The sequence below is a fragment of the Lissotriton vulgaris genome, chromosome 10 (assembly GCF_964263255.1).
Source record: "Lissotriton vulgaris chromosome 10, aLisVul1.2, whole genome shotgun sequence".
Classification (NCBI taxonomy): Eukaryota; Metazoa; Chordata; class Amphibia; order Caudata; family Salamandridae; genus Lissotriton; species Lissotriton vulgaris.
Window position 1 is genome coordinate 131,358,660 of NC_141698.1, and position 22,449 is coordinate 131,381,108.

At 38.9% G+C, this 22,449-nt stretch overlaps 1 protein-coding gene across 4 annotated transcripts in view; it reads left to right on the forward strand.

The window, feature by feature from the left end:
- Positions 1 to 22,449, forward strand: part of CARD11 (caspase recruitment domain family member 11) — a 663,926-nt gene that overhangs the window by 324,728 nt on the left and 316,749 nt on the right. For all 4 annotated transcript variants that reach the window (XM_086940703.1, XM_086940702.1, XM_086940700.1 and 1 more), the window contains exons 9-10: positions 11,261 to 11,440; positions 16,267 to 16,321. In XM_086940703.1, the coding sequence (XP_086796829.1) occupies positions 11,261 to 11,440; positions 16,267 to 16,321 (235 nt within the window). The remainder of the gene's footprint in view (positions 1 to 11,260; positions 11,441 to 16,266; positions 16,322 to 22,449) is intronic.

Here is a 22,449-nt window from a genome sequence, read left to right on the forward strand (position 1 = left end):
CTAGAAAAATGAAGGAGCATATTTTTTGCTGTAGGTTTAGTAAGAAGTTCCACTTCAAGTATCCCTTTGCAAGCTTTGATTGTTATGTCCAAAAAAATCTACCTTTGAGGTACTATAGCAGGACGTGAACCTTAAATTAGGATCACCCAAATTCAGCCATGATATAAATTCTTCCAGAAGCTCAACAGAACCTTCCCAAATAAAAAAGATATCGTCAATGTAGCGGTACCAGCCCGCTACATTTTCGAAAAATGGGGCTAGTTCATTGTAGATGTGTCTTATTTCAAAATTACCAACATAGAGGCAGGCCAGACTAGGGGCACAGGTAGCCCCCATGTTGGTCCCCTTGAGTTGTTTAAAGTAATCATTCCTAAATAAAAAGATGTTATTCATAAGGATAAGTTTAATACATTTTACAATGAATTCCTTATTTGCTCCACCTAGGTCCTGTGCTTCCAGAATATTACTAATCACATGGACAGTGTCCAGCTGGGGAATATTAGTATAGAGAGACTCAATGTCTAGTGTAACCAGACACTGAGTCTCGCCACAAAATTCCCTTCCTTCAATGAGTGAAATCATGTGAGCTGAATCTCTAACATATGATTTCAGATTGCACACAATAGGCCCCAAAAAGTAATCCACATATTTGCTAATAGGTTCAAGCAGAGAATCAATGCTGCTTACTATTGGCCTCATCGGGGGATCTTCTAAGTTCTTATGGACCTTTGGAAGTCCATAAATGGCTGGGGTCCTAGGATCATTGTTTCTGAGGAACTTAAATTCTTCATCACATATCCAATTGTTGTCTTTGGCCTCATTAAGAAGATCCAGACAATTCTTGGATACCTTGGAGATACTGCTGGCTTGGACACGTATATAGTGTTCCTTTACTTCAAGAAGATCAGTCATCCTCCTGTTGTAATCTTCAGTATTAAAAACAACCACACCACCGCCCTTGTCTGCAGGCTTAATAGTGAGTGCTGTGTCATTCTTCATGGAGTTAAGGGCCAGTCTTTCGTCTTTACTGATATTATAACTATTTGGTTTGTTGGGTCTATCTAGGATATTGTGGATATCACTCTCGACCGCTCTTTCAAAGGCTTCAATGTTATTGCCTACCATAGAGAGTGTCGGAGTAAGCTGCTTCAACTGAAGCCTGCATCTTTCGAAAGTGGCAGGAAAATAATCATATGGGGTCAGTTAACTCCTTTCCAGAGCATTACCAGTTAGTTGCATATGCCAGGTAATGCCTTCTGCATGTTGGAAGCAGGGTTGGACTGGCTTATAGGGAAACCAGGCAGTGCCCCAGGGAAGGGACTAATAGTTCAGTGTGTGGGCCTGTTTTTGGAGGTTTGTCAGCCTGTTTTATTGTCTGGTGGACCGGTTTTTACTGTTGATTTTCCTAATATTATCACAAACATTGGCTGTAGCAAGCACAAATGTACGCAGCCTCCCATACCTTTCCAAACACCAATACACATTGTGTTTGCAAGTTCACAACTGCCCAATTTGGGCCATTTATTAAGCTCTCTGATTAACTAATGGGGCCATTTTTATTATGGTGTCTGGGCCTATTTTCTGGTTCAGTTTGACAAAGGTTAGAAGGTCAGGGTGTGAACAGCACAATACAACTCTTAGCTGTCCACTCATTGGAGAGGTCGTTGGGGCTAAACTTCACACATCTAGATAGTTGGTGATAGGCTATGACACATGTTTTTGGGAGAGGGACTTATTTTTTATCATTCGACTTTTACCCAGACAAAGAGAGAGAAGGGGAGCAAAAGGGAGAAAGTATGAGGAACACAAACTTAGGAGAACAGTGACAAAAGGAGACAATAAGGATGAGAAAAATGCAAAAGTGAGTAGAAAAGTCAGTACCATGGCAAAAGAAGGAGGCAGGAGGTGGAATCAATACCAGTCAGCCTAGATATTCAGCAACACTCATGGCATTTGGCAGCATCTGTAGCAGTCTCTTAAGGCCAGCATTAAACGTGCCCTATTATCATATTGGATAAATAAAATCTGACACTCAGGTGTTCGGAATTTTTTTACTGTGATAATTTTCCCCTATTACGAGGTTTTGACGGCTAACAAGTAGATTTGGGTGCTTAGTGCATCAAAATTTGCATGTTCTAGTAATTAGAAGAAAATGTAATGGGGTTGGAAGCACACACCTTTGTTTTTGTGAAGTAATCAAGTATTTACAGCAAAAGAATTTTTAAAAATCAGCACAATGGTGCAGCAGTGCAACCCTCACTGTCTAACAAGGGCCAATAGTCATACAAGATGAATGCTACCAGAAAGGTCGTAACACTGCGCACTGTTCACAAGTGGTCACTAGGTGACCCTCTAGGTCATTGAGTACAATTTAAAGACTCCATGTCCAAAATAAACCACATAAAAGCAAACATACTTGTAAGTGTAAATCTTTACATGTAATTTGTGGAATCAAAAGTTAATTTAACATCACTTTTTGATTGAATTCATGTGTAGAACAAAGTTAGATTCATAGCACATTTGTCTTCAAAGAATTCACATATATACAGATGATCAATTCTTTACAATGAATTTTCTAGGGGCCCAATGCATTATGGGACCTGAGAGTCCCTTCTTCAGGGGTCAATCTATAAGGAAAGCAATAAGCAAATGTCACTTGACATAATTGCATGAACACACAGCGGGATAAAAAACAGCAGGAAGTTACACGGAGGTACACAGGAGATCACGATTAGGTAATAATGTCACCATCAATCATTGCTATAAGAGTCAAACAACCGCGTATAGCCCATGTAGATAACACCTGTAGACTCAGCATGTCCAGGACCGTGGTGATAATAATGCAAAAAAGGAAAGTCAATAGAACCCTTCACCTCATGCGTAACAAAAAGTAAACAGCATCATGTGTAAATCTAGACCCCAAATCAACTCCAATAGTAACCCTGTGCTATTAAGCGTACCTGACAGTCCAGTGGAATGAACTTCTGTAACGTAAATACAAATGCCACTGGTCATGAATAAACAGCGCTATACAATGGCTGTGTAATGATGAACACCTACACATCAATATTCTATTCTATGTACGCACCTGAATGGCCTCCGGAGAGGCAGACAATCGAGTCTTTCAATTCTTTGTCAACAAAAGTCTGTTCTGGTTTAATGCTATGAAGGGTATAAAGGATTTGAGTCACGCTGGAAATATAAACGTGTAGCGGAGCTGGTAAGCTCGTGGTATCTGCTGGGGTTAGGTAATGCACTCACCTAAAAGGAAATCCTCAGCGGCGAACACCTCGCTATATTATGGTTCTGTTGTTTGCGCAAGTCCCCAGTGGAAAGGGAATAACCATCACTATGGAGCCTTCTTGAAAAAGGCATTGGATTAGAGCTACAGTAAAAAGAAGGTGAATCCTCGGTCTGAAACTTAACTCACTGGTAAACCCGCAGGGAAGAGAAACAGCCTTAGTGTCGCCTGTATGGAGAACGCTACCAGTCCCGCGTTGCTCATTATCAAGCCGGCGCTGCTGGCAACTACATGAAAAGTGAAAAAGGACTTGCGCTGCTATTAAGCCAACGCCATCTTAGAGTGGTGTCTGAACTGGTGTAGTAATGCCGCATTGAGTTGTAAGGAAAACTAGGAGTTCGACTTAGAGAACTGGTGATCATGATAGCAAACCAGTGATCAAAAACTATCTAAGTGGTAGCACACGAACCAACTATGTGGCGCGTTGATAGGAAACAAATATCACATTGTGGGAGATGGATTATTTTACAGGAAAGTGACTGATGGAGAAGGTGAAAAGCACGAGCGAACATATAAGCAGTGTGTTGTAGGAGAAAGTGATAATAAATTCACCGAATGAGTGATTAAGAAATGAAGAAAAATTAGTTATGAAATAAATGACGCATAAACATGGTAAATTTCCAATAAGGTGCTGTGGTTACAAGATGTCAGCCTATGGCCTGCAAAAACCCATGCAGGGACAGAAAGATAATCAAAACATTACAATACATTCCAGTACATACAAAATACACAGTAATATACAAACTAGACACAAAGGACAAGGTGCATTAACATACGGACAATGATCATGTAGAAAAGGATCACAAACATGATGAGCGAAGGATACTTAGGATCCTTAGTATAAGTCCTGACACATTTCTGGAAATAGTCATGAGGGTCAGGCAGAAAAATGTACATACTTTACAGAAAACAGATCTGTTTACACAACAGCTATTTCCAATGGCAACAAAAGTTTTTTGTTCAATTGACGGGCACATCGATGGGCTTTTCTGGAGCCCCGGCATATGCCAATACATATATGTCTCAGTATGAGTTTGACCACATCATTTCCAATAAAACATGGTGGGAAAAACTTCCCCTCTACTGCAGATATATTGATGATATCTTTTTGTTATGGCAGGACACTGAGCAATCACTCACCAACATGATCAACACTCTTAATGATTCGAATCCACATATACGTTTAACCTTCAATATCAGCACGGATTCCATCCATTATTTGGATGTTCAAGTGATCAAAACACACCTGAACCAATTCCAAACCGACAGACCGCAATAGCACCCTTTCGCATACCAGCTTTCACCCAAGGGGCCTAATCAAGAATTTACCATACTCCCAATTTATCAGAATTCGCAGGATCTGTTCAGATGCTTTGGTTAGCCAGGTGAAAATGCAAGAATACTCACAGAGATTCCTCAATCGAGGTTATCCCGAGCAGACTGTGCAGGAGAGTTTTCAAAAATCCCTCCTGAAAACACGCGATGAGTTGTTACAACCTACCATTAAGAAGGACAATAAACGCATGGTTTATGTTTCTAAATACTCTACTGTTTCCAAGTCTGTCAAACAGATCATTGTTAAGGGTTGGGACCTATTGCAGACCGAGGAAGACTTTCAGGGTATATTTAAGGAGAGACCTTTGTTTGCCTATACTAAAGGGCCTAACTTACGCTCACTTTTAGCGAGACCCACCATCACAGAAACGACTCAGCCTTTTATAGGAACCAAAAGCTGTAACAACTATACCCATTGTAATAATGTGACCATTGGGAATACTTTAACACACCCCACACCAGGCAAGAAAATACACCTAAAGCACAATACAGATTGCAATTCGGCCAATATAATATACTGCATTAAATGCCCTTGTGACAAAGCCTATATAGGTAAGACCACACACAAACTCAAGGTACAAATTACTGAACACAAGAGTCGGATTCGAACCAACAGTACCACCTCAAGTCTGGCAAGACATTGGGATGAAGCTCACCACATGATTTCCCAGCTGCGTGTACAAGTAGTTGAACAAATTAGGGTTAGATCTGGCCTAGATCGACAATTCTTGCTCCGGTGCCTACTCGATTCACGGGTTCACACTCTGCGACTCTGGGCAATAGCTTGCTTAATCTCCACAACGGCCCCTCGCGGCGGGATGCCTGGCTTTCACCTTGCGGATACCCTGCTGGGGTTATCTCACAGGGGAATACCAGGACGGGTTCCCTAAGCAAGCGCTTAGAAACCGCTCGGTGATTTGCGCTATATAAATTCCTGTACATTTACATTTACATTTACATTTAGATATCAATAAGCTATTATTACAGAGAGAGATACACTGGATTCAATCACTGGGAACCATGCATCCAGTGGGTCTTAATGACCGGCTAGATATGATCTGTTTTCTGTAAAGTATGTACATTTTTCTGCCTGACCCTCATGACTATTTCCAGAAATGTGTCAGGCCTTATACTAAGGATCATAAGTATCATTCGCTCATCATGTTTGTGATCCTTTTCTACATGATCATTGTCCGTATGTTAATGCACCTTATCCTTTGTGTCTAGTTTGTATATTACTGTGTATTTTGTATGTATTGGAATGTATTGTAATGTTTTGATTATCTTTCTGTCCCTGCATGGGTTTTTGCAGGTCATAGGCTGACATCTTGTAACCACAGCACCTTATTAGAAATTTACCATGTTTATGCGTCATCTCTTTCATAACTCATTTTTCTTCATTTCTTAATCACTCATTCAGTGAATTTATTATCACTTTCTCCTACAACACACTGTTTATATGTTCGCTCGTGCTTTTCACCTTCTCCATCAGTCACTTTCCTGTAAAAGAATCCATCTCCCACAATGTGATATTTGTTTCCTATCAATGCGCCACATAGTTGAATGGTGCGCTACCACTTAGATAGTTTTTGATCACTGGTATGCTATCATGATCACCAGTTCTCTGAGGCGAACTCCTAGTTTTCCTTACAACTCAATATGGCATTACTACACCAGTTCAGACACCACTCTAAGATGGCGCTGGATAATAGCAGCACGAGTCCCTTTTCACTTTTCATGTAGTTCCCGGCAGTGCCGGCTTGATAATGAGCAACGCGGGACCGGTAGCGTTCTCCATACAGGCGACACTAAGGCTGTTTCTCTTCCCTGCGGATTTACCGGTGAGTTATGTTTCAGACCGAGGATTCACCTTCTTTTTACTGTAGCTCTAATCCAATGCCTTTTTCAAGAACGCTCCATAGTGATGGTTATTCCCTTTCCACAGGGGACTTGCGCAAACAACAGAACCATAATATAGCGAGGTGTTCGCAGCTGAGGATTTCCTTTTAGGTGAGTGCATTACCTAACCCCAGCAGATACCACGAGCTTACCAGCTCCACTACACGTTTATATTTCCAGCGTGACTCAAATCCTTTATGCCCCTCACAGCATTAAACCAGAACAGACTTTTGTTGACAAAGAATTAAAAGACTCGACTGTCTTCCTCTCCGGAGGCTATTCAGGTGCGTACATAGAATAGAATATTGACGTGTAGGTGTTCATCATTACACAGCCATTGTATAGCGCTGTTTATTCATGACCAGTGGCATTTGTATTTACGTTACAGAAGTTCATTCCACTGGACTGTCAGGTACGCTTAATAGCACAGGGTTACTATTGGAGTTAATTTGGGGTCTAGCTTTACACATGTTGCTGTTTACTTTTTGTTACGCATGAGGTGAAGGGTTCTATTGACTTTCCTTTTTTGCATTATTATCACCACGGTCCTGGACACGCTAAGTCTACAGGTGTTATCTACATGGGCTATACCCGGTTGTTTGACTCTTATTGCAATGATTGATGGTGACCTTATTACCTAATCATGATCTCCTGTGTACCTCCGTGTAACTTCCTGCTGTTTTTTATCCCGCTGTGTGTTCACGCAATTATGTCAAGTGACATTTGCTTATTGCTTTCCTTATAGATTGGCCCCTGAAGAAGGGACTCTCAGGTCCCGAAATGCATCGGGCCCCTACATAATTCATTGTAAAGAATTGATCATCTGTATATATGTGAATTCTTTGAAGACAAATGTGCTATGACTAACTTTGTTCTACACGTGAATTCAATCAAAAAGTGATGTTAAATTAACTTTTGATTCCACAAATTACATGTTAAGATTTACATTTACAAGTATATTTGCTTTTATGTGGTTTATTTTGGACATAGAGTCTTTAAATTGTACTCAATGACCTAGAGGGTCACCTAGTGACCACTTGTGAACAGTGCGCAGTGTTACGACCTTTCTGGTAGCATTCATCTAGTAATTAGAAGGCCTTTTATCCATGGTAAATGTTGGCAGGTTTGGACTGAAGAAGTTTATTGATGGACATTTGTGGAGTGCGATAGAATCCCCAAAAAGAATAATTATTCTAAGTGTGGTAGCAGGAGTTACTGCACATACTGGCATTGAACACACCACCCATTGTGAAGGCCCAAGAAAAGCTTTTGTAACTTATTGTTTTACAAATTAAGGGCTGAAACAAATAAAGAAATCAAGGAGGAACAATGGACTTCATGTACAAAGGTGTTTCGTGGTCAAGAGACATGCATCTCGCAGAATCAAAAGCTAGGTGATTGCAAAATACTTTTTTAACCTCATGCGTGCGAGCGCAATTCCGCTCGTACGCTGAGATTTTTTAAATCGCATGTTACGTGACGATCTGGGCTCGTCATCAGCGTGCGAGGAGGCTACGCCATGACGAGCCTAGCTCGTCATCAGCGTCGAAGGAGTTAAAATGTATCTAAACCCTTTCACGAAATGGAAAAACCTTTTCAACTAGTGAAAGGGCTTTTGTGATTCATTTCGAATTATAAATATGGTGGGGGTTGTGAAAGAGGAGTCCCTCTTATATTTGTAATTTACAATGAGGTGTATCACTGTTTTGTAACCAAAGTTGCGGTTGCAAACCATTAATCAGTTACTGAGTCTCAAGTAACTGAGGGGCATATTATCAAGGGATTTATCTCTGCTTTCTTGGCTTTAAAAGCCTAGAAAGCAGAGATAAAAGTATCTCCCTATCAGCAACAGAGTGCTAACATGCAAATTCGCGTTCCAGAGAAAAATAATAGGAGAAATGTTGTTTAGCGACATTTCTCCTATTAGCAAGGATATCGCTAACCCTGTTAGTGATAAAAAAAGCAGCGCTAACCGCGGTTACCGCTGCTTTTTTTACACCTGGTATTTTCCTGACTTAGCCATGATATCCTATGGAAGGTGGATATCATGGCTAAGTTTGTGAGCCCCTATCATCAAGCTAACGCCAAACTTCGAGAGATTATCTTTGGTTTTCAAGCGATAATCTCTCATTTGGCAGTTAGCACGAGGATTTTTATCACTTCTGAGATAAGCATTGCTAATAGCACGCTATCTCAGTGATAAAAATCCATGCTACCCGGCGATAATTATCCTAGCGCTAAGTGCGCTTAGCGATAATTATCGCTAGGGCTTGATAATATGGCCCTGAATCACAAAGGAAAATATGCTCCTATGGGGCATATTCCTCTTTGGGAAGAGTGTAGGCAGTCTCAGGTGAAGCAAGAAGTGATCTTGTGCTGACCATCCTGGCTTGAAGCTGCTGTTGGTCATCCATCAGCTTGCATTTAGGGCCAGATGTACGACCAAGAAAATAGCACCTCGCAAATTGCTAGTTTTTTGCGACTCGCAAATTGCGAGGTGCTATTTCCTATGTACAACAGTGTATTTCACACTGTTTGTGATTGCCAAAGGTGTCGCAAATTGAGAGGCTTATGAATATTAATGAGCCTCTCGCAATTTGCGACCCCATTGGGAATGGCAGGCCCTCCCGGTTATGGTGGCCTACGGGGCTCAGCAGACCACCATGTCTGGGACTGCTTTTAAATAAAGAAGTTTTTTATTGGAGCCATTTTTCCTCAAAGGAAAACGGGATGCATTAAAAAAAAGAGTGAAACGTTTTCGTTTGTGTTTTTTAAGGGCAGGTAGAGGTCCCTGGGACAACTGCCTGCCCTTAAAACATGTTTTTCCCTGAATTTGCAATGGGGAAGGGGGTCCCCTGGGGACCCCTTTCCTTTTGGAGTGCATTACCACCCCCTAGAAGAGGGTGGTAATTTGCGAGTGTTTTGCACCCGCAATTGCGGACGCAAAACATTCATACATGGGGTTGCACTTGCTATTAGGAAGGGTGCGCCCCTTCTTAATGGCCATTCTCATAAGACTAATTTGCGAGTTGCAAAAAATTGTGAGTCGCAAAATAGGCTTTGTACATGGACCGTGCTGTTTTGGCATGAGCAAACGGGTTCGCAAACCCATTTGCGCATGCAAAAACGGGTGTGCATCTGGCCCTTAATCCTTAATGCTGTTGCTTTGCCCCATTGTTGGCTCTCAAAGACTTTATTTGTATGCTGTGTGACCACAGGGTGGATGCTTAAGGATGGCGAGCCCAGCTTTGCACTGTGCCTCACTGTCTAGCAAGACATGCCCACCCACAGAATGTTTTCACTCCCTTGTTGCTTCACAGGCCCTTAGCTTGCTTGCAGGCAACATGGGGTGGCTGCCTTCTTCCAGTCACCATCCTCCCAGGTTAGTGTAAAGAGTTTTGCCCGAGGCCATAGGCAGTCCATTCTTGCGTTCTTAGGTGGTCACTTGTGGGGAGATAGATGGATGCATCCCAATTTCAGCTTATTAGGTGGTAGAGCCTCCCACCATGCCACCACGGTTATAGCTTTTCACTTGAGTCTAATAGAGCAGGCAGTGTCTTCTCGTTTGGCAAGGAGACTATGCACCATCAGGCCTCACCCTGCTCAAGCCAGACCCACCAACTCTGTTATACTTTTCCAGTTACAGTTTTGTCCATATTCTCGGTTTGCTCAAGGGGCCCCTGCTGCTGCCTCCCCTCTGCATTCTGGCCCCATCACTAGGCATGTGCCTTGACACCTCATCTCAACGCGCCTGCTGAGATTGTAATTGATTCTCCAGAGCTTGCCTTGAAGGGGCGTATGTGCTCCAGGTCACATCCAGCAGAGCTGTCTACTTTTCTCTCCTCTACCAGACACTCATTTGGGAACCCAGCGGGGCAGTTTGTCATCCCTTCAGCATATCTGCAGCAGGATGCCCCTTGTGCAAAGGAGATGGCCACCAAGTTGTCTTTCTTGTGCTTGGTAGATCACCAAATTAGTACCTCCCAGTTCATTCTAGCAAATGCTTTTTAGCAATTCAACTGAAGCTCACCCCTTGCTAATGTTGATGTACTCTGATAGCTCGGATATCTTTGTACACTTCTGGGCTCATGCTGCCTTAGGAAACCAGCGGGGAGAACAACTAAAAGTGCATGTTATTCACTTGGGCTCAAGGCAAGGCCCCGAAAGACACCCAAAAACGTATTCATACAAGGTGAAAAAGTGAAGGCAAGGTAAACACAGGAAAAGCACAGTAATGGAGTATAGAGCAAAACAAATATTTGGAAACCGCAATGGTCAAGGGATGAAATGAAAATATAAGTACAAAGAGAAAAGGGGGAGAGACAGAAAGATAGTAGAATAATGTTGGAATTAAAACAGATGAGTCTGAAAAATAACAGTCAGAGCTGAAGAGTAAGAGGCAGTTCCAATAGAGGAGTTAGAAGGAAATACACAGAAGGTAGGGAAAGACAGAAGTCCCAGTAGCTACTTAGAAAAGAATGTTGAGCCTTCAAGAATGCTTGGGATGCACAGAATTATGGAAACAGTGTCACTATATGCCTAGTTGAGCTATTTCATTGATCCCACTTGGTTTAATGCTTTATCTACCAATAGCCTGTAAATAACAATAATGTGTGCAAGAGAAGCAGACAGTGAGGGGAAGGCAATGGATGTGGAGTATTATTCGGTCTTCGTCGGCCTCTGACTTCATGTACTCTTCTTTCTCTTCCTATATTCTGTGTTCAGAGCTTACCCAGGAATCTGGCCATACCCTACAACCTTCAGAACACTGGACGGATGAGTCCCAGAATTAATGGGCAAGAGGCAGAGTACTCCTCCACCTCAGAGGAGTCACCAGAAGACAACGAATTCTTCCTCACAGATCAAACAAAAAGACAAAGATTAATGAACATTAAAGGACTACAGGTGAGAGTACCTACAGGTTTCCTGAGGGTTCCCCTGCAGGAATCTTAGTATGGCAAGGTGTACCTATTATATAGTTTGCTCTATTGGTGGTAATCAAATGGCCACGCAGCCGAAGGGTAGGAAGACGAGTGCTTCAGATGACCACTAACTATAGACTCTCCGCGAAAGTCCAAACTTCATAGCCAAGTCAGTATTTTTAGAATATCTGAAACTGCTTTATTTTTCCAGTCTAATACTAAGTAGTTGGAGGGCTAGCTGTCATTTTTCTAAGGCCAGATGTGGAGATACATTATTTTCTACTCTGGATTTCTGTAATTTTCAACTACTTCACATCACAGCCTCCGCAGGTTTCTTCGTTGTTAAAGAGTGTTTGTTTTATGACTTTCAATTCAACATTATTTTTCAGCTTTTTAGAGTTAGTCATCGAGGATTATAGTTTTTCACATTATCTACTGCATGTGACAAGTTACACTAGTTGGCATCGCTAAGCCATTTTTTTAAAGAAAAAATCATTTTAGGTTCTTAGGATTGTATGCCACTACACCGAGGTCAACAATGACGAGCTGGAATAATATTGCATCTACTTCATCAACTAACCACTATGTTGTAATGTAAATATCTATTGGCTATTCACCCTTGGCAGGTAAGTATAAGTGCTGTTAAGAACAATCTTTATATACTTACCTTTATATACTTACCTTACAATGTATTGGTAGGTCGCTGTCAAGGATACAATGCAACTGTCATGCAATATATTGCACTCTTCATATCATACCACCACCATTCTGAGACAGGTGGATGTATGACATTACAACGCATGCTTTTACCACGCATGCCTTTACAACGCGGTTTTTACAACGAAAACCTTTACAACGCATAGCGCTTTGGGGTGCTGGATAGTGAATAGTTTAATTTACTATTCCAACTCCAGTCCCCGTGAACACTAGGGAAGGTGTTGGATAGTAAATTAAACTTATTCCCTAGCCTAGAGGGCACCCCAGCGCAATGCGTTGTAATGGTTTGCGTTGTAAAAGTTGCGCCGTAAAGGCACTGCGTGGTAAAAGTTGCTTTGTAAAGGATGTTTCCCGAGACAGGTCCATTAAATATGGCAAAATTCCAACAATGAAGCAGATGAGAGTCATTCTCAGCTTCCAGCTATCAAATCTATAATGTGCCCTTACTCACGGCGATTGTGCACAAATAGCTAAATCATGTTGTATTTACTATGTACCTCGATCATGTGATCCTCTGGGTGATATGGACTCTGAAGCTATCTCATAGCCACTGTTTCCAGAATCTTGTTCACTGTTGGATGAAATGCACTAAGATAAGCCCTTTATGCCTCTTAAAGATCCAGACCTAATGTCTCCAATAACAGGACTTGAAAGATGTACATTCTGATGTGTCCACGAAGATTTGCAGCCTGTCCCTTCCTGCACAAAAACTATCATTAAAAAATTACTTTTTGAAACTTCTTTGTGTGCTGCATTAAGCAGCGCACATAGAGGTTTCAAAATGCTATTTCGGAATGTTTATGTGCAGGAAGGTTCACCTTCCTGCACATAAAAATTAATTCCCCTCAATGCAGGCACCCTTGCACTATGGTGCAAGGGTGCCTGCGTTGGCGCTAGGCAGGTAAATTAGCGCCAGGCTGAACCGTATTCTTGTAAATACAGTGGAGCCCTGAGTTTCATAAGTGGCGGAGAGCAGCATTAAGCCAAGGAAGCTAACGCTGCACTCCACCACTTCCTTGTAAATATTCCCCTTAGTTTGCAGAGTTACAGAGTCACACTATCATTTAAGGTAGAAGGATGGTTCAATTTTCTAACAGCTCAAGTCCTACAAATGGGGAAAGGTTCCGACTTAAAGTCCATATGGGGCAATTCCATTAGCCTAGAGCTAAAGATATAATGAAAAATAGAAAGGGTTCGGCCAAGAAGGTCTTAGTCCATCAGCTACTGATTGTGGCATCGACAAACAGTCCAAAGTAAAATATCAATCAGCATAGCATCCGAATCTCAAGTAGGAACGAATGGAAGTTGTTGTGAAGCAAAAATCAAAGCAGTTCTTTCCCACGACTTTGGAGTTTAGAGTTTTTAGCATCACACAACCATCAAAAGACTTGCACATGTCCATGTTCACATTGTTTCACCTGAGATGGTTGAAACATCAACCTGATTTCCCATGCTAGTCAAGAAAAATGGAAAATAGTGAGTCCACACTAACCTAGTGTCTAATAAAAGATACAAAGTAGTCTGCCCATAGGCATATCTGAAATTCAATTCACACAGGTATATTTCACTGTGAAAGTTAAAGAAACATTTAGGAATGTCAGGGGGAACACGTGTACTGGACAAATAAGTAACATTTCACTTGAAAAGAATGATGCATTATATTAAATCAGGGGAAAGGTTAGCACTAGAGAAAATACATTTCGAGAAGGCCTTTAAGTTAGAATCGCACGTTTAAATGAAAAGAGCTTTAAACCAGCATCAAATATAGTGAAATTAAATGAATTCAAATAATGAATATGTATTTTTTCACAAATTATTATTACATGGAAATGGCTAACGTTAGAAATAGCCTACTACCACATTTTTTACAATATTCATATACATGCATGTTTTTCTAGTTTCATCCTACAAAATTCATTTTTAATATTTCATACAGTATAGAGTCTCTAGTATCATATTAGAAAATATGAAGCTTGTAATTGATTGCTACACATTTTTGCACCGACTTTTCTAACTGGTGCATTCTCTGCAAAAAGCATGGAAAACCCTAGGGGGCATATGTAGGAAGCCGTTTGCAACTCGCAAACGCCGGAATTCGCAGAATTTTGGCTTTAGCGAATCGCAAACGGCGTTTTGGTATGTATGGGCCACAAAGCAAAATAAAGAATCACAAAAATTGTGATTCCTTATTTTGCTCAAGCATTTAAGGAATCGCAATTTTCGCGATTCCTTAAAAGCTTTGTAGGGGTGCCTCGCAAATTGCGATTTTTGCTTAAGGAATCGCAAAATACCACCTACTCCAAGTAGATAGTATTTTGCGATTTCCTGTCAAAATGCATTTTTTTTTAAATTCAAAGTGCCATGTGGCGCACAGACATGCCCTTAGGGCATGTATGTGCGCCACATGTACTTACAGGCACATTCCAGGGGCCCATAGGATGAATGGGACACTCATTCCTTAATTGCGATTCACAATTTTCTAATCGCAATTAAGGAATTTTAGAGATTCGCAAAAAAATTGCGATTTATTACCTACATTCCATTTTGCAATTCTCAAACAGCGATTACTTAAATATCGCTATTTGAGAATCGCAAAATGGAAAGGACCTACATATGCCCCTAGGTCACTACACTAAGCATCACAATTTTCAAGACATGTTAAAAAACAGCATAAGCATTACATTCATTATCACAGCTCATTTATATTCATATGTGTTGCCTTATAAATGTGTTTTCTTTATTTCATGTTTTCAAGTACGCTTTTACGGTACTGTTACTACACATGTCTCTGTATCATGCGTCACTGTGTCTAGCATGTGCAATGTGTACTTTCAACCTTTCGTGTCTTCTGTGTATAAACATGTTGTGTATTATGATTTTTGAAATCATCCTGCATCCCCAGGACCTTCCCTCCCAACACATGTAACAATCCCTTGGGTTTCTTGCTGAGCAGATGATGAATGAAGTTTCTATTTAATAGCAGTCCTATTAGTGGTAAGCTTGAGGGTTGTAAGATTTGAGACCACACAGTAGAGTTGCTAATGGTTTAATTTGAGATAAATAGGTACACACGACCAACCACAGGCAGACCAGCATCTACAATCCCACTTAGAATGCAGTTCATTTTCCCTGGAAACAGAAACCTATTACTTGCAAGAAATGCAGAAGCTGGCATTCTTTAAATGAACAAACCTACTGAACACAACAGTAAGGTTTAACACTCTTCCAACAGGAGATCAAAGAGAGATAAAGTAAAGTAATGTTGTCTTTGACTGGATTCAAAGAAAGAACTGGTGTCATTGTATGATGTCTGAACAGAACACTGTGAGGCCATGTTCTTTGTCAGCCACCTTCTTTTGTATCACTTGCTAACTTTATCCAAACCGAGGTGGTATTATGTGAAAAAGCAGCACCCTTGAATGCTCATGACGAGCTGAGCTCGTCATGAGCCACGGCGCTCCGGTGCTCATGACAACTTCAGCTCGTCATGAGCCGTAGAACGCACGCATTCGGGGATAATTCCCCTGCTGTGCTGAGCGTTCCACGGGAACGGGTGTGGCCGTGACGAGCTCAGCTCGTCATGAGCACACGAGCGCCGTGCCTCATGACGAGCTCAGCTCGTCATGAGCATGTGAGCGCTGTGCGCGTCCCCTCCCCCCCCAGCACAGCGGGGGATTATCCCCCGCAGCGAAGGGGTTAAACATTATATTCAGTGACCTCAGTCAACCATGGATCTCTTAAACGTTTAGTTATGTTAATTGTCTTATAAAATAATTCAGCATGACAGGTTTGGATCATCTGTATAAAAGGCAACTGGTCTGCACATCTTATAGTGCTAGCCGTAGACATGGACAACATGAGTACCTGAAGGACATTCATGGGCAATCACTCTTCCCGGCAGGGATTGGACGTTGATAAGACTATGTGGCCCAATTTAAACAGAGCTTCAAGTAGCTTTTCACTCCATACAGAATGCACTCTAAAAATTACTTCAAAACATAGGTGAGTGGGGATGGTCTGGAATGTCAAGAGGGAATGGTGTGCCCAGAATCCTTTTATTCATGTCTGTATATGCTATCGCTTTGTTTTTAGATTCAACGGTCAAAGTCCCCAGTTGTTGGTGAAAGCCGAGCTGCAGATTTTCAACGTAAGATTTAATGTCCATTTCATTAAGTCATTAAACTGAATGTGATTGTATTTTGGTACGTACCAGCTATTTTAAGCATCAGTTTGAATTTACAAGCTGTTTGCTGAAGGCCTTGTACCCCCACATATATCCAAAGTGAATTAACAAATTCATTGTGAATCTCAGTTGCTTAAGCATCAGTTGGTAGCTTACATTGTGGTCATTGATCGTGATGTATCACCAAGCTGTACTTTATATTGAATCTAGCTTCACATTGGATTGTACACTGTAAGTAGTATTTATAACACACACAAATGCCCATATATATATATATATATATATATATATATGTATATATATATATATATATATATATATATTCACTGAAAAAACCATAGGTTTCACACCAGTTATAGTTAGGAATTAGCATTTAAAAAACCTATTAAATTCACTGAAAAAACCATAGGTTTCACACCAGTTATAGTTAGCTGGAAATTTTACTGATATAAAACCATTGAAATTCCCACGTTATAGTTAGTCGGACTCACTATAACTTGCGCGTGCAATGCACTGCTGATGACATCACATATTACATCACTCATGACATGGTCAGTGACATCACTCATGACATCACTGATGACATCATCCTTGCGACAGAGTGACAGACCTCCTTTCACTATAATGTAACCCTTGAAACACATATTCAAAAATAGAAACTAATATTTTCAAAAAAGTGGATATACCCATACCAGTTACAACAACCAATTCAGTAATACCACCATCTAATACACATCCACTCATGTGTATGTATATGGGTTATTAGATATTTTTATTAGTATCAGTATGAGTGTCTATATGGTTTGGTGGGGGTATTACTTAGCACATAGATGCATGAGTGACTGACTCTTTGTTTGTATGTGTTTTGAAGACAGCATATGTACAGGACTGTATGGGTGGATGAGTGTCTATATGTGTTTGTTAGTGAGTGAATGACTGTCTCACTAGTGTCTTTATCAGTAACTACATATGTTTTAATCTAGTATATATGAATATTGATGTATATAAGTGAGTATATGTGAGAGTAAGAGATTGTAAGAGTTCCTGTTTAAATAAGTATGTGTTTCTATAAGTGATTGTTTAAGAGAATAAATATGTGTAATTTTAAATAGAAGTAAGGTGGAAGTGTGTGTATAACTCTATATTCAAATAAATGGATGTTCAATAGTTTATTTGCACGTGTGAATATGTGTGTGAGTAACTTTTGGATGAATGTCGGTGTGTAACAGGATGTATAGGTGTATCACTTCATATGATGAGTGAGTATATGTATGAGTGACTATATAGAACTGTTGGTGAATGAGTGGATGTGTATATAGATAGTGGAATTACTGAATTGCTTGTTGTAACTGATATAGGTATCTCCATTTTATTAAAAATTTCAGTTTCTATTTTTGAATATGTGTCTCAAGGGTTACATTATAGTGAAAGGAGGTCTGTCACTATGTCACAAGGATGGTGTCATGAGTGATGTCACTGACCATGTCATGAGTGATGTAATATGTGATGTCATCAGCAGTGCATTGCACGCGCAAGTTATAGTGAGTCCGACTAACTATAACGTGGGAATTTCAATGGTTTTATATCAGTAAAATTTCCAGCTAACTATAACTGGTGTGAAACCTATGGTTTTTTCAGTGAATTTAATAGGTTTTTTAAATGCTAATTCCTAACTATAACTGGTGTGAAACCTATGGTTTTTTCAGTGAATTTCATAGGTTTTTTAAATGCTAATTCCTAACTATAACTGGTGTGAAACCTATGGTTTTTTCAGTGAATTTCATAGGTTTTTTAAAAGCTAATTCCTAACTTTTTATTCATACTCATACCTATGTGTTTTTTAGTGAATTGCTAAAGTATGTTTTTGTAAAAATGAACACTATAATGTATATTGAGATAATATTTTTAATTTAAAATATTTTTTTTTATATTTCGCTTTCGGTGCGCGCACCGGTGCGCGTACCGTCAGCGCACTAACAAAAAAAAAGAAAAAAAAAATGAAGGAGGGACTGTGTAATAGATAGTAAGACAGATAAAAAGTGTAAAAGGAAGTAACTGAGAAAAGAAAAATGAATAAGGGAGCAAAAGAAAGAAGAAATAGGAAGAAGACTAAAGCAGAGGTTAAGGGAGATTGTAAATGGATGTTGAAAGTAAAAAGAAGGACAGTTAAGTATGGGAATGTCAGGTAGTGACGGAATCAGAGGAAAAGAATAGCAGTGATTGAGGGAAAGTAAATATCAGTGAATATAAGTAAAGAGGGGTGAAAGAGGGTACATGTAAGTGAATAAGGGTAACACATGGGGAGTAATAGAGACAAACAAGAGAGAGAGTAAAAGTAGGACTGTCACAAAGGGACTAAGTGAACCAGTAAAAAAGGTAAGTGAAGGAGTGTGCATAGGCAGAAGTACTGAAAGAAATTGAATGTGGTCGGAAGTAAACATGGAACAAAAGAATAAGTGAGGGAAGCAAAGTAAGGAAATAGGGGTGCGGTAGGGTGACAGAAAAATAGTGAAAATAAAACAAAAGGTGATAACAAAAAAGATTTTGTAAACACACTTACCATATAATCAATGCAAACTTGTATCTATGAAAGATAAAAGAAAAAACACGTTATAATTTCTTAAAAATATATAATAAAATAGAAGCAACAGTTCATGAGGTTTAAAAATCTACAAAAGTTTACTAAGAAATGATGCAATAGTGAAGGATACAAAAACAGAAAGAAAGTAATGTAGAAAGAGAAAAAAAAAGGAAAAAGAAATAGAAAGAGAACAAATTCCTAAAGGTAAATAAGATACTAAAAGAATGTAAGATATCAAATCAAAATCAGTAAAGATAAGAAAATAAAAGAAAAATGAGTGAAAAGGAGAGAAGTCTGATTGAGAAACTATAAATAAAAAAGAGGAATAGAAGATGATTGAGAGTGAGTGAAGTAAAGTAACAGAGTGAAGGGATGAAAGGAATGAAGTTAGTATAGAACGATGGATAAAACAGGAGTGAGAGAGTAAGTACACAGAAAGACAAAAGGAAGAACTAAGTGAACTACAGTACAATGGATGCGAAAGAAAAAAAAAGGAGAAAAAGAAAGAGAAGGTTAGGAAACTAAAGCAGTGGTACTGTGAGAATATGAAAAAGATAAAAAGTGGTGGAAGGAACAGAGGAAATGCAGACAGTTCCTATTAGATTAAGAAGTTGTGAATGAAGTGCACTAAAGAAACAGCGATGAAAAAAGAGTGTAAATTAGTAAAGAGAGGTAAATAAGGGTGAAAAAGAAAATGAGTATAAGACAATGTGAACACAATATAAATTACACAATGCAAACTACACAATAACTTCTACAATATGTTACATTATTTATTTTTGCTGTTCTCAGAATATATTGAATTTCACTTAAATTAGTGAGATCAAAGTCTTCATCATATAACAGCGGGAAAAAAAAACACAATCTAAAAGATTGTGTTTAAAAAAACCCATTCAAACATACATCTCATATAAGTACACTAATCTTTGATTCACTTACTTTTCCGTGAGACCAAATTGCAGATAGTGAAGGTCCTTTTGGTGGAAAAAAGTCTGCTGTGCTCTATAACTTCCATTTCATCGACTTCCTATGAAAAAAGATCTAACAACATCATATGTTACACTTTCCTCACGGCCAATTTGTGTCACATATATCAGTATTTTTTACTTTGAGATCCACTTAAAGTATCTACATGAGATTGCAGATAGTGAAGGTCCTTTTGGTGAAAAAAGTCTGCTGTGCTCTATAACTTCGATTTCATCAACTTCCTATGAAAAAAGATCTAACAACATCATATCTTACATTTTCCTCACGGCCAATTTGTGTCAGATATATCAGTATTTTTTACTTTGAGATCCACTTAAAGTATCTACATCAGATAAATAATTTCAAATATTAGATTAACTAACTAACTAACTAACTTTTATTAACTATTCCCGTCTTCAAAGGCCAATTCCCTTTACTAAAACTTTGGTTTTAAAAACACTAGATAAGAATTTGTAGAGTCATAAGGCAAACGTTGTTTATAAGTTAAATGAGAATCATTGCAGTAACTCCATCCATTTTCAGATTTTAAGTAGCATGTATAATGTCCTGAGGTGGTCGAAGATCCATCATGATAAATAATAGCTTCAGTTGTAAAGGTCCTTCCAGAAATTGATAACTGAGAAGCCACAAAATTTTTGATAGAAGTTGTCAATTTAGTTCCATCAGGTCTACATCGTTGGAAAACTAAAATAATATACTGCCCATACCTTTGTATAAATAATGTGGACAGCATTGTACAGTTACATTGGGTACACACCATATTATGATCTGCTGCTTTAACTAGATTTTTAAAAGACACTGATTTACAGTCTGGTAAAGTCAAATATATAAATCTTTCAGTGTCTATTGTAGTAGTACTTGATAAACTACAATTGTGGCAGTCATGCTGCCATTGATAAGAAAGACTGAAAAGATTATCTACATCTACACCTTCATCTTCCAAAACACCAAACATATACATTAAAAATTCCTGACAATCCTGCTGAATGTTCTGTGAAAATTTATCTTGACCAGAACACAAATCTAAAATATTTCGAATTTCTGTTACACTTTCTATTTGTGCTGTAACACTGCTACATTTCTGAAACACAGAATTCAATAAACCACACAATCTTTGATCCCGATTTTCAACAATCTGTTCTTGTAAACTTTTAAGAAAAAAAACAACATTAACCACTACATTAGCATAGCAGTTGACACCAGAACTGTTTTCAAACTGAAATCCAACAACATTTTCTCCACAATTCTTTTTCTTCCTGTTTTCAATTACAGTTTTCTCTACTTTTTGTCTTTTTGCAACTACCTCACTACAATTATCCTCATTTCTTCTTTTTCGGCCTACCACACGTTTTTCAAACAGAGGATATTGAGGCAAATGTGGAGCATACTCTCTTCTTAACCTATTGTATTCTTTAACACAATCTAGATCGGCAGAAATCTTTGTCTCATCACACGCAATCAAGTACAATCCTGATAAAGTTCTGACTCGAGATAATGCCACATATGCCATACCCTCTTTAAACACAGATCTTCCAATGTTCACCAATGCACTATCTACACTTAAACCTTGAGATTTATGAATTGTCACTGCATACGCCAAACAAACAGGAAACTGTTTTCGGCGAACATATAAGTCTTTTACAAGTAAAAATCTAGCAGAACAACGACTTATTTGTTGTACTTGTTCAATGCCATCAAATTTTATTTTTAAAAATTCAATTCCATCTCTATTTCTGTAATTCACAAAATCAACAACATAACCCATTGCTCCATTTACCAGACCGCTTTCAACATTTAAATTCCTTCTCAAAATGATACGACAATTTAAACACACATTCAGAGTCTTTTCAAAACCAGCTGTTTTTGAAATACTTTTCTCCAATGAATGCAATTTAGTTTTCAAATTTTCTGACAAAACAATTGTTGCACCCATATGCTCTATTTTATCTATTGCTTCCAGTTTCACAATCTCTTCATTTTCTAAGTCTAACATTTTTTGGTTGAAGATGGAACATTCTTGCAGAGTTGGCATCAAACATATCCCAGATTTCTTCTCAGTCATTTTTTTAAAAATATTCTCTGGAAGAATGTTTTCATTTGGATACAAATTTGAAATTAATAGACTATGCAAAGCTTTTTTCCCTTTCTCAGTCATTTTTCCAATTCTTACATCTTGTAGAATATTTTTATAATCTTCATCCTTGGCCTGTCGCATATTTTGAAGCAGTTCAGCATATTTAAAATTTAGCCATATATTAACATTTCCAATGCTTCCAAGGGACTTCCTGGTATCTTCATGCGTGAGCATTTTAAACACTGGTTGTCCTTTTACTGGAGTCAACTGCAATAGATCTCCAAAAACAATAATGTGTTTTCCTCCAAATAACACATCATAGTCTGTTTTAAGAATTTCTTGCATTCTCAAATGCACAAAAGCAAGCATTAGATTTGAGACCATGCTTACTTCATCTATGATAAGAAGTTTCATTTTCTTCAAGACTCTTGAAACTTCAGAACACGCATC